The sequence below is a fragment of the Alligator sinensis genome, unplaced genomic scaffold (assembly GCF_000455745.1).
Source record: "Alligator sinensis unplaced genomic scaffold, ASM45574v1 scaffold1112_1, whole genome shotgun sequence".
NCBI classification, from domain to species: domain Eukaryota; kingdom Metazoa; phylum Chordata; order Crocodylia; family Alligatoridae; genus Alligator; species Alligator sinensis.
Window position 1 is genome coordinate 340,297 of NW_005842327.1, and position 12,607 is coordinate 352,903.

Sequence of the window (12,607 nt, forward strand, 5' to 3'; positions counted from 1 at the left end):
GGCGAGCGGCCGGCGCTGCTGCGGAGCGGACTGACGCTGCGGAGGAAGGGCTCCGCGGGCCGGGTGAGTGCCCGCGCTCGGCCCGGCCGCAGGTGGCCGCGGGGCGGGGAGGAGCAGCGTGTCCCGCCGCCCCGGTGCCGCCGGCCCTCCTCTGGGAGGTACTGCAGAGCCAGGCCCCTGGCAAGCCCGGCCTCTTCTTGCTTCGCACCCCACAAAGTGGAGCCAAAAAACTCCTGCCCCGCCGTGGGGTGGGCCAGCCACGCCCTGCCCCTTTCCTTGCTGGCGGGCGCCGCACGTGCCCGTTCCTGCCAGGGGCAAGGAAGCCAGGTGGGCCGGGGCTGGGTGCCAGGCATTGGGGGCTGGCCTGCGCAGCTCCGTGGGAAGGACTGGGTTTCAAGGCAAGAGCGGCTTTGTTGGCGGTTCTGCAGCGCGAGCGCTAGAAGCTGCGACGCGCATGATGGGACGTGTTCTGTCACCTTGCCTGTTTCTTCCCGAAGGTGGAAAACCTGACTGAGTCCTTCAAAGGCATTCGGAAAATTATTTGGAAGTAGCGGTCTCTAGGGAGTTGGACATCTGTTTCTCCCATTCCTTAACCAGCTGTTCCCACCCCTGTGACACAGATTTAGGGATGAGAATCTAAGGTGCAGGGTGGAGGGGAGAGGGACATTGCAATCTTCTTTGCGGACTTTGGACTCATCTTTGAAAGTGGAGAATGGTAGTTTTCTCTGATGACTGCATTCTGTATATTTTTTGCAATTAACTGGTTAATCGTGCAAAAAATTTTAGCCTGGCAAAGGTAACTGTCATGCCATAAAATGACTGTGCAGCCATAGAAAGAGCCAACCAGCTACAAAGTTAGTTCTTGAAAATATGTAACAATTCTAGCTGATTTCTGTTCAGCTTTAATTTGAATGTGTAGCAGGCCCAAAGAGGATCAATGTGAAGAGTTGATGTAGAATTGCTAATACACCTTAAATTCATACCATGGTGTAATGTGCAGTAGCTTCCCAAAGTCCCTTCTCTGAGATAATAAAGCTGTCGAGAAATAGCGTAGGGTGTGAATGTAGCACTAAGTGTAGGTTGAAACTAAGGATATTCAAGTAGGATTAAGATGGCTGTTCTGCTTTAACAGTCAATTTCTGATGAACTCTGTGTGAACATTTTTAGCAGCCTTCAGCTACTGAAGGGGGTTCAAAAGAGGATGGAGCTGGATTGTTCTCAGTGGTGGCAGATGACAGAACAAGGAGCAACGGTCTCAAGTTGCAGGTAGAGAAGTTTAGGTTAGGAAGAATTTTCTCACTAGGAAGGTAGTAAAACGCTGGAACAGGTTACCCAGAGAGGTGGTGGATCACCATCTTTGGAGGTGAAGACACATCTAGACAAAGCTTTGGCTGGGATATTCTAGTTGGGGATGTTCCTGCTTTAAGCAGGGGGTTGGACGAGATGCCCTCTTCCAACCCTAATTTTCTATGATTTTATGATTCTTTTCCAGAATAGTTGTACCTTACTGGCTTAATCCACTTCCATTCTTGGGGTTTCTCTACCCACAGACACTCGGAAAAATTAATTCAGATTAACAAAGCTACATGAAATAGTTAAAATGCTGTAATTCAAGGTAGTTTACTTCACTTCCAAAATGAAAACTACCTTAACTTAAAAAATTCCATACTTTTAGAATAAAATGCTTATAATGGGGTGCTCAGTCCCCTTAAGAAAGGGCAGCATGGGGGACTGGTGCCACCTTAGTCAGGGGGAGCATGTGCCCCCCAGCAACCTGTCTGACCACTGGGGGGGGGCGCGACACTCCCAGTAGCGATCTCGCCGACTGGGGGTGGGGGGAAAGCGGCTGTGGTGCTACATCTGGTGCTCCCACTCCCTGGTCGGCACTCGCAGGGGGTGCACTGGCACTCCCACCTGCCCATTGCCTAACTGGGAGCGTGGCCTGTCAGGGGGTGCACTAGTGCTCTCAGGGGGTGCACATGCACCCCCTTGCACCTCCAAGCGTCGCCACTGAAGGGCAGCCAGCCCTGTTGAAGGGAGTACAGCTGTGGAGCATTCTGCTAACTAGGGAGGGTCATTGGAAATTTAAAAACCTCCCAGCAAAGAAAGGAAAAATAAGCTCTGAGGGAACAGTTTGTTGCAAGGAGGAGCCAGTCTGTTGCATTGGGGAAGAAGCTGTGAAAGGTAGGCTTCTAGTGTTTGGAGAGGACAAAGGATTTTGATCTGTTTTAATTGTCTTGTTAGTGCCTGAAGTTTGTTCTGTGGAAAACAAACTGCTTGAGGAATTAACTGCAGAGCTAACTGGCTTAATCCTGCCCATTCATGAGACCATAGTGAGAAGCTGTTCACAGGTCTATTAACCAGACTCCTCCTGAACATTTTAATAACCACTGAAATAGCAGTATGAACACTTACATTTGGGCATGTGAGTTAACACCCCAAGGAGAACTTTGGGGGCATTTTATACCTCATGGCTATTTTTTCACACTATCTGCAGGTCCGTATCATCTTGTCCCAAACTGTCCTCATTCAGCTCCTGCATGTGTTTTCTTGTGTAATATTGCATACCACCAGAAAGTCACAGAGACTTAGGGCTGGAAGGGACCTCGTGAGATCATTGGGTCCAGCCACTCTGCTCTGGGTAGGAAAGACTGCTGAGATTTCTTGAACTGCCTATCCTGGTGATAAGTGAGAATGAATGTGGTAGATGTGGAAGTCCATCCCTTAAACACCCTGATGGATCTTGGATCTACAGGGAATTTCCTTGAGGCAAGGACAGCTGCTGCTGCTGCACCTTAAGTTGTAGGGCGTTAGTGACATCCAAGTGGCCACCGAAAGGCAAGTCATGATGCTGTGCAGTAGTGGATCTCTGTTAGGATCTCTAGACTCAAGGCAAATGGTAGTAGTGTTGGGAGTGGCACTATTCTTTGGAATCTCTGGGATCTGTGAAGAATATTCCTTGCAGTATTCTGCTAGAATTCTTCAGGGATGGAGTTTCACAGAGTCATTGTGTGAGCTGAGAGTAAATCACCTGCAAAGATGCTACTTGCACTTTTCTCTATAGCCAGGGAATAGCTATATATGATGCTAGGGGTGGGGGGTGGAGAGGTAGGGGGTGGAGCGGGTGGTTTTTTTTGCATGTGAATTTGTGGATGGTCCAACTTCATCAGTAGAATTAGTTTGCTGAAAAATAGCGTGACCTAAACTAGTAACAAATTTGCATCTGATTAAGCAAATAATTTCGGAGGAATAATTTGAGAGGAAAGCTACGTATTTAATTTTGGAAATATTAAGTATTTTATTTCAACATTTCTGTAATTGAACTCTTCAGATGTTTGTTTTAAAATGTAATAAATGTCATTTTTGTTTAAAAAATGAATGTTAATTAACAGAGAGGTTAAATAAAAAGGCTAAATAACTCCCCCAAAGGGAAAATAAGGCTACAAAGTGTTAAATAACTGCAAATGAAACAGAACATTTTGGATTGACCCCAAATGACATTTTTATTTAATTTAATCAAAACACCAATGGCTGGTTTGACCTGAACTGGATTTTTATTCTAGCCAAACACTAAGCTAAAAAATATTATTTGACCAACTCTTTTTATCAGGATGGTTGCTGAATATTCTGCAGCCAACAATGAACCACTGAAATCTTGGAGGCCTGAGATCTGTGTTCTTTTCCTGGCTGTCATGTTGACTTGCTTGGTAACCTCAGGAAAATTACTTGTTTTTTTCATTTGTACAACAGGGATAATGAGACATCTGTGCCTTGAGAACTGTAAATAGTAAAAGCACAATATAAAGTGTTGAGGTGATTCCAGTTATTTTAACGTTGTTTAGCAGTGAAAGCTAATAGAATTGTTTTCTTAAGGAATGAAGTATTAGAGAGGGAGGGAAGCACATAAATAATGGCATAGATTTTGCAAATAAATGAAGTCAATCATATTTATATCCCTTAAATCTGTTAGTCTTGTCAGTACCCCATTACGGAAATGGAATATATTAAGGACTGATTTCAGACTTGGAATCTGTGACAGGAGTGTCTGAGAACAACTTTAGGATTACTTTTACTATGGTTATAAAATATTAATTCTCTCCTCAGTTCATGGGGCCAAAAATTGGCAAAAAAAAGAAAAAGCCTGATCTGTACAGAATCTGCATATGTAGGATTTGTCTGACTTCTTAGAGTTGTAGAATTTAGAGATACAGAAGCCTTTTTTTTTTTTTTTTTTTTTTTTTTTTTCCCTAACCATTTCTGAATTGTTTCAGTGGGCCAGACAAATCTAGGAAAATGACTGATATGGACCTTAATTTAGATTAATTTTGGTGGCTGTTGGAACAGAGGTGTTCCCAGGGATTCCAGCTAGTATAACTTCAGGGAGCACACCCATTCCAACATTCAGACTCCGGGGGCTGAAAAAACCGCAGGCAAAGCTACTGTGCTGGGGTCTCTTAAGCTCATTCTGGGGATGCAGACTCTCCTGTTTAGAGATGGGTCTGTCACCACAGTCCTGTCTTGATTCTGACTGTCTGACTTTCACATAACTTAGATGTGCCATTTCCTAGGATCTTACATGTGGGCTTTCCAATTTATAATATGGGCCCTGTTACCTGGTAATTTTGGGTGGCTCTTGGAACTCTTAACATGTATATTATCCATGCATTAACACCTGAAATGAGTTTTAAGCACTCATTAGGTGGTTCAAATTTATGCTACTCTAGGACAGGATTATCTCTGATCCATGTTACCCAGCTCCTGTTACACTAAGGTGTAGCTACTCTATGCTGCAACTTAGTATAAACACTACACCTGCCCCATCTCCCCTGCTGGAGCCCACTTCCCCTCCTGCCAGAACCCCAGATCCCTGCTCACTGCCCCCTCCCTCTTGGCTTGTGGCTGCCTGTGCTGTTTATTGAAGGGGAGCAGGCAGGGAAGTATTAACCTGCCTGCCTGGCCACTGCCACCATGCGGGGGCCAGGCTCAGCCTGGAGAGGAGCAACAGCAGGGCAGTAGCAATAGTGGGGTGGGGAGGGGCAGGCAGGCTAACACTTCCCTGCCTGCTCCCCTGGGACAGATGACGCAGGCAGCCACAAGTGGGGGCAGGAAGGAACCCTGAGGGGAAGGGGGGAGCCCTGGAGGAGGGCAGGAGGGAAGCCCAGAATTGGGGCACGGTGGTATTTTTACTTTTCAGTCCTCCAGGCCCCTGCTGGCCTGAACATATGACTATTCCAGACTCAAGCTGCTACTAACACCCATCAGTATTTGTGCAGCTCACCGTGTAACATGGCCCTATAATTACAGGCTTCCCTCACTTTACGCAGGTTCTGTATGTGCAAATTCACTCCTGTGCAAGGACCCTTTTTATACCAAAAATTCATTATATGTGAGGTAATTTCACTATTATAAGATCTGTGAGTGAAATCTGTGGGTGAGAGCCCACAGTCAGCTGCTTTTTGCAGTACATTGCACGAGTGACATGCACCAACATATAGTTTCCTGTGTGGATCTGCGCTCCTCGCTTCTTGTCTGCAACACGTGTTTCTGTAGTTGCCATCCCCGTTACGGTAATATTCACCAGCAACATGCTTGTGTGTACTGTCTGCTATCGGTGAGTACCAAAACTGTCTTGAAAAAGTGGTAGAAATGGGTCTGGGGGTCAGTACAGTTGAGAACTTGGAATCTATCCCTATTTGTTACATTGTAAAGTGGGCTCCCTGTATGCGAATTCAAGTTATGCACTGTTTTCCAGGAATGCATGTACTGCATGAAGTGAGGGAGACCTTTGATAGTTGTAAGCAATGGATTTTGCTATGCTACTTAAATAAACCAGCGTTATTAAAGAATAAAGTATCACATTAAAACAAGTCTTAAATTTGGTGCTCAGTATTCCAGCTCCTTTCCCTTGGACCCCACAGGCAGAAAGCTCCCCCTTAGTTTTAGCAGCTGAAGATAGCCAAAGAAGAGAAAGGGCTGAACTCCTGCCCTTTTATAACTTTACAGCTCCTCTTTTGGGTGATTGCCTTATCAGCTACCATCGGGTGATGAGAGACTCCAATTAAGTGACTTTGTTGCAAAGGCAACCTCTTGGACAACCCAGTTCTCTTCAGGAGGAGTGAACTATTGTATGAGGTGATTACATTACATTATAGCACTTTGTCAATGACACAGGGCTAACAATGCCCTTTAGAAACTTTTGTCCAAGATGGAGAATAAAAGACAGGAGGATGGCCAAGACCAGTTTTACAATCAAAATGTAGTTTCCAGTTTGACAGACACAGAAAGAAATCATAAACCAAGCAGAAACCATAAACTACACAGAGTCCTCAAATCGCAGCACATGCGAGTATGGCACATTTTGCTGTAACAGACCCATAACTGAAGTTTACCAATATGCATCCCTACTGAAGTAGGAGGAGCCTTTCTGAAACCAGTAAGGTTCCTTTAACCTCTTATTTGTCTGAATGTGTGTTAAAACCAGCTGAGGATTCTGTGTAAAGGCTTCTTAAGGACTGAAGAAAACAAAATGTTCAAGATATTTCTTCTTTGACTTTAAACAAGTTGAGATAGACATGGTTCACTCCTGCCTTTCACCATCAGTCAGCTGAAGCCCTTCCTCCTGTAATTGGGTAGTAGGAGCTGATTCTGTGAGGTGCCAAATGGTTTGCAGCTTCAGGTGCATAAAGAGTATAACTTGGGCCCATGTTTAATTCATTGAATTATTCATTGTTTTCCTTGTTGGTGAATGGAGAGAATAGAAGAAAAATGTAATTGCCTTAAAATATGAAATGGTAGAACATCATTCTTCCTCTGGACATTGGAATGCATCTCATTTAATTATCTATGGTCCAATCCAACAACTACAAGGGAATGGAAATTACTTTAGTCTCATTAAGAGTCTGAATGGAGGTTGAAAAGACGACTTTCATGGGGAGCATTACTGTTTTATACCTAATGCTTGCAATGCTGGTTCAGAGGTGGGGCAGAGCTATGATCTCCAGCCTGCACACTCTGGGAAGGGGTGCGCAGGCAGCACATTGCAGCTCTTCCCCAGCCCCTTTCAGTGGTGACAGCGTGGTCTGGAGTGGGGGGAGAGCCACGATCCGCTGCCTGCACACCCCTGCCCAGAGCATGCAAGCTGCAGATCATGGCTCTGCCCCAGTTCTGGATCACACTGTCACCACCGCAAGATCCCAGCCCTGTGCAGAGCAGCTCCACGCCCTGCCGTGTGCCCTGCCAGTACTGCTGGGGGTGGTCTCCATGGAAGTCCCAGCCCTGTGCTATCATAGGGCAGCTGCTGCTATGGTCTTCATGGAAACCAGTCCCAGCCACACAGGCAGGGGATGCTGGGAAATGGAGTCCAACTCTGGCCAGATCTGACCTGCAGGTCAGACTTTGCCTGCCCCTGGTCTAGTCCCTTACTTCTGCAGGCAAGTATATCCTATAATCCCTATCATAGACTGATCAATTGCCTATTTAAAGGGAGTTGGGGCCCGTTCCTCCCACTTAGTCTTCATGGAAGAATGTTCTAGAACCACTTGGCTGCTTGAAAACTGACTCCTAAATCCCAAATGAAATGCATTCATGGCTGTTTAATATCTATTTGACCCTTGGCTGATGTTGTCCTTTAGCTTGAGTAATTCTTTCTCTTCCCAGGTATGCTCTCCACTTCTGATTTTCCTTTTTTAAATATGCCTCCTTGTAAAATAGGCTCTTCTCTCCTTTTGTAATCGTAGCAACCCTTCTGTGGCTCCTTTCCAGTTTGAGTTCATCTTTCTTGCTCATGGATGGTGAGAATTAGATATAGTATTGTAGATAAATTCCCACCAGGGGTTTCCACAATAGCACCAATAACACCATGTCTGTACTGGAAATAACTCTGCTGATACAGTCTAGGATTGCATTTGCCTTTTTCTTGGCTAAACCATGTTGGTGGCTCATAGTCACGCTGTGTTGATGTGTACATTTGTCTTTTTTTCTTTCCCCTCAGTTATTTCATACTATGAGCTCTTTAGCATATTGTAGAAATTCTCACTTATTACTGCCACAGTATATAACCCTATTTTCTGAACTATTAAATTTCCTCATTTCTATTCCCCAGTCCTCAAATAGATCAAGTTCTTCCTGTATGATACTTCAACTCTTTCCAGTATTAATGAGGCCTCCTAACTTGGTGTCATCAGCCAGTATCTTTGTCATGCTCTTACTTCTTATATCACTGTAATTATTGGGGGAAAAACAATTAGAATAGAGAAATGAATGTTGTTTTCAATCTTTTATGTTTATAAGTGCCATGTTAACTCTGAAATAATTATTTTTCTCTTTCTGTAATGTTTTCTTTTTGCTAATGAAAGATGTAAGGTACAATAATGTGTTCTCTGGAAAAACACTAACTGAAATCAATACAGAAAGTAAAATACAGGGCTGGCACAATGAGGTGAAAGTTGTAGCTGTCAGCATTATACAGAAGTGGTCTGATTAATATTAGTGATATTTTCTTTAAAGCCTGAATTTTCCTCTTGTGGAGGTTCCACTCAGTAAATTCAAATAGCATTCATTTTCTCCTATATTACACAACTAAAAAAGCCGAATTAAATATCCCTGAATTTATCCTTTTGTAATCAGGCTTATTATATATTCCAACTAAATATATGTCATCAAGAGGATAATCTTTCAGAATATATTTTAACTTGTCAGTGTTATGATTGGTGATGTGAAGTGTTGGGTAATGGATAAAATTCCTGAGGAATAATGACCCTAACAGAGCTTGGATAACTTCAGTGTCTATATATTTGTTTTTGGTTTTTTTTTAACGAGTTCTTTCAAAGTCAGTATGAGAGATGGAGACTACTTTATAATTATTGCTAGTTGTATTACTTCTATGGGAAGTCATAATAATGTAGGTTAACCATAATATAAGACAGTGGTTCCCCAACTTCTTGGACTTGATGATCACTGTTAACCCTCAATTTCTCATCGACTGTTGTTTACTATTACTGACTGGGTGGGGAGCCTGGCCTGGGGCTGCACTCAGTGTGTGGGTGGTGGTGGTGCTAGAAGAGGGGATTGGGGGGCCTACGGCAAACTTTGGGGTGGCTGCAGCTCCTCCCATAGCTCCTCTCCCAGTGCCATTGCAGCCCGCCCCACCCTATGCAGAGGTGGGGGGCACAGGCCCCCCCCCATGCCCCCCTGGAGTGTGTGCAGTAGCGGGGACCCCCCCCCCTTGTGCTCCCTGGACGAACCGTGGCTCTGCCCCACGCCCTACTCCCTCCCTCACTGCAAGGGCCTTGATCTGCCCGCCCATTCCGCTTCCCTTCCACCACAGCAGACTTACCAGCCAGACACTGCTCTTCAAGCTGCCAGGCTCCGTATGGGAAATCAGATCAGTATCAGCTGATATGCCTCCTTTAAAAATTGGCTATTGCTTTTGGCCCCCAAAATCTCTATTGGTGCACCCCTAGTTCTAGAGTATACCTTCTCCCACATACCGATAAAACCAACCCTGCTCTGTATCTGGTTGGACCAGAATACAGCAAGATACAGTGGCAGTATCAACTCAATTTTGTCTTCCACCTTTCTTCTCACACTGATGGTCTGCCTTAAGCGATATACCTTCAGAAAATTTAAGTCGTTAATATGTTTGGTTTTTTTTTTTTTATAAGCAGTCATCTTTTGTTTTTACTAACAGCTTCTATTAGTAAAACTGAGAGAATGCTATGCATTTGCTTACTTTCCACTTTGTTCAGTCAGATAAACAAAGATACAATTCAAATAATATAGTTAGTTTCATTTTTGTTTCAGCATCTGTTTCTGCTTGATATCAACTATGTGTTCATCATATATGGTGTTGCACTATGTGTTCTGGGAACCAGCTAGGGAAGTATTTGGTATAGGAAAATACAATATGTTTCCATTGAAATCAAAAGGAAAGTAATGGAGTATTTCTATTTGTCTGGGGTTTTTTGGTTTTCTTGTTTGCGTGGCTTGTTTTTTGTTTTGAAAAAGCTTGGTTGGTTGGTTTCATTTCAGTTCTGAGCTTCTTGTATCCCTTAAATTAGGTTAAAAATTAACTAAGTATACTCTGTAGAGTAGTAGCATTTATTTATTTATTTATTTTAGTTTGTTAACTTGCAAATCTGCAATACTTGTTCATTCAGACTAGCTTCTGGGAAATCTACAGTGAATTGAGAAGATTATATTGCATTTTTATAACAAAGTATGCTAAGGTTTATGTTTAATGTCCTATGAACAATTAAAGTTAAATTCTGAACTGGAAATACAGTAGTAATTCTATATCTTCAGGAAATTGCAAAGCACGATGAACATTTTTGTGCTAATGATAATGTTGAAAATAGGGGATAATAGCTGCGCTTTTTTTTGAACAAAGCAAGGCAGAATATACAGTTTTTCTTTACTGAACAGATGGAAAGTCATTGTAATAACACAAAAGGTCCTCCCACAATTATGTTCACTATAATAACTAAAGTGATATTTCACATGCAAGGAAGTCATTTGCTTATTGGAAACAATTTTCCATATCTTCAGATGTATTATATTTTTTTGTTTGGATTGTTCACTGGAAGCTTGTTTGAATTTAGATAAAATGATAAAGATGTAGCTTGGTTACCATTGCTGTATCACTCAGCATGATGAGCTTGCAGAAACTAGCTACAGTGTAAAAGCTGGTAAACTTGCTTGGTACAACCCATGTGTGCTCACACTTATGCACAATCCATGTCATTATACAAGGTATGGACAATCCTACAGTTCCTCAGTTGTTTTCAGTCTTGCCTCTGGCTGGAATAGGAGTCATAACCATTGTTTAAAAAAAGAAAGTTTAGTTCAGTGCACTGCCTTGGTTCTGACCTGTTGTATGACCTTCAGCTCCATGGTCCAAATTTTTTTCTATTTGTTAGGCATCTAAGTGGAATTAGGCACCTATTCCATACTGTTCAAGTTCCTGAAATTCTCTTGAAGTATGTACTTCTGTAATGTACCATCACCTGACCTTTAAGATTGAGTCACAAAACAGCAGCAAGGAACACTCATTTACCATTTTGCAGTTTTTCAGAGATTAGAGTAGTGTGGAATAGAATTTCTTTAGGTGCCAGGGTTCACTTATGGAATTAAATTGGAATAGAATCTGGCTTCATGTGTCTCTCCTCTCTTGTTCCCTTGGGACAGGGACTTTCTTATTATATGTGTTTTACAGCGGAGCCTGATGTTTAATGTGACCTATGACTTCTGCTGTAACACAGATCATAAAAATATAAACCTATTTAATTGTGGTTCCAGTGGCAGTGCTCCTATCTTGCCATCCCAGCCCCTCCAGCCTGGACTTTTCAGAGCTGTTTATTGCACAACTCTCCACAGAGACTGCACAAGCTCTGTAGCCCCATTTCCCCAAATTCTTCAAGTATAATATACAAGTCATGGGGAACTGATTTTTTTTTTTCTATCTTATATGACACCGTTAAGGCTTTTCTTGGATCTGTATGCCTTTTCTGGGCACTCCACTTCAAGAAAGTCATGAACAAATTGGGAGGAAAAAAGTCCTGAGACTAGCAGTAAAAATTAGGTCTATGTGAAGCTTCGGTCCCGATTCGATTCAGCGGAGATTTGGTCTGATTTTAGTGGCTGAATCTCCAAATCCAAATTGAATTGGAGGACCCTTTAATCTCTCTGAATCGAATCAGAACCCTCCAAATTGATTCTGAGAGATTTGGAAATAGAGACAGCTTTTAAATGTTTTTACATGCCTCTAGGTAACAGGGGCTCATGAATGCTGCGACGATGGGATGCATAGTGTCCCCCAGAAGCATGGGGGGCTCCCCAGTGCACTCAGCAGCAGACCTGGAAGTGGACCAGAAGCAGAGAGGGCAGCTGCTGTTGTTGAGAATGGTATCAGCTGTCAACCATAGACCCTCACTTTGCCCCCACCCTCTTCCTCCTCTTGTGGGCAGTGGAGGAGCTCTCTGACAGCTGTTGCTTATATGTGGGTACAGCATATTGGAGCAGCAGTTGCCAGACAGCTTGCACACCTTCCCCACAGGTAGGCAGTTGCTGATCAGACTCAATGACATCTCTTTTACAGGCAAGGGAGCAACAAAGCAAGTCAGAAGTTGCCTATCACCCCCCTAATTGGAGAGCATGACTTTGATTGCCTCCATGGTGACTTTGTAGCACTTCAGCCAAGGGGCCTCTGTACATGTGTACACGTCCATGGAGCTCATTTTTTTTTGTAGCGCTAAAAACTATTAAGGCACCTTCTAGTGCTGCAAACGAATGAATATTCAAGGTATTAGGTTAATTATTAAGAGAGAATTTCCACCTCTGGATGGGGTTAAATAATAGAACAGAATACCTTGAGAAGTCTTGGAATTTCTATCTGTGGATGTTTTTAGTGTGGGTTAGATAACCATTTGCTTGGAAGGGTTTAGACTAGATAATCCTGGCTTCAGCTAAACCAGGGGTGGGCAAAATATGGCCTGTGGGCCATATTTAGTGCTGCCAGGTGACTGGATCTGACCCGTGGGCAGGCACCCACCAATTGATTGTATCCGGCCCATGACTGCCCATGCGGCACTCCACATGGGGCCAAGCCCTT

General features: G+C 43.5%; 1 protein-coding gene across 2 annotated transcripts in view; it reads left to right on the forward strand.

Moving 5' to 3' along the window:
* The first annotated feature begins 6,743 nt into the window (after positions 1-6,743).
* The window catches only part of RAPGEF5 (Rap guanine nucleotide exchange factor 5), a 265,239-nt gene continuing 259,375 nt past the window's right edge, over positions 6,744-12,607 (forward strand). For both annotated transcript variants that reach the window (XM_025210018.1, XM_006028585.3), the window contains exon 1: positions 6,744-6,791. In XM_025210018.1, coding sequence (XP_025065803.1) covers positions 6,789-6,791 — 3 coding nt within the window. In that variant the 5' untranslated portion in view covers positions 6,744-6,788. The remainder of the gene's footprint in view (positions 6,792-12,607) is intronic.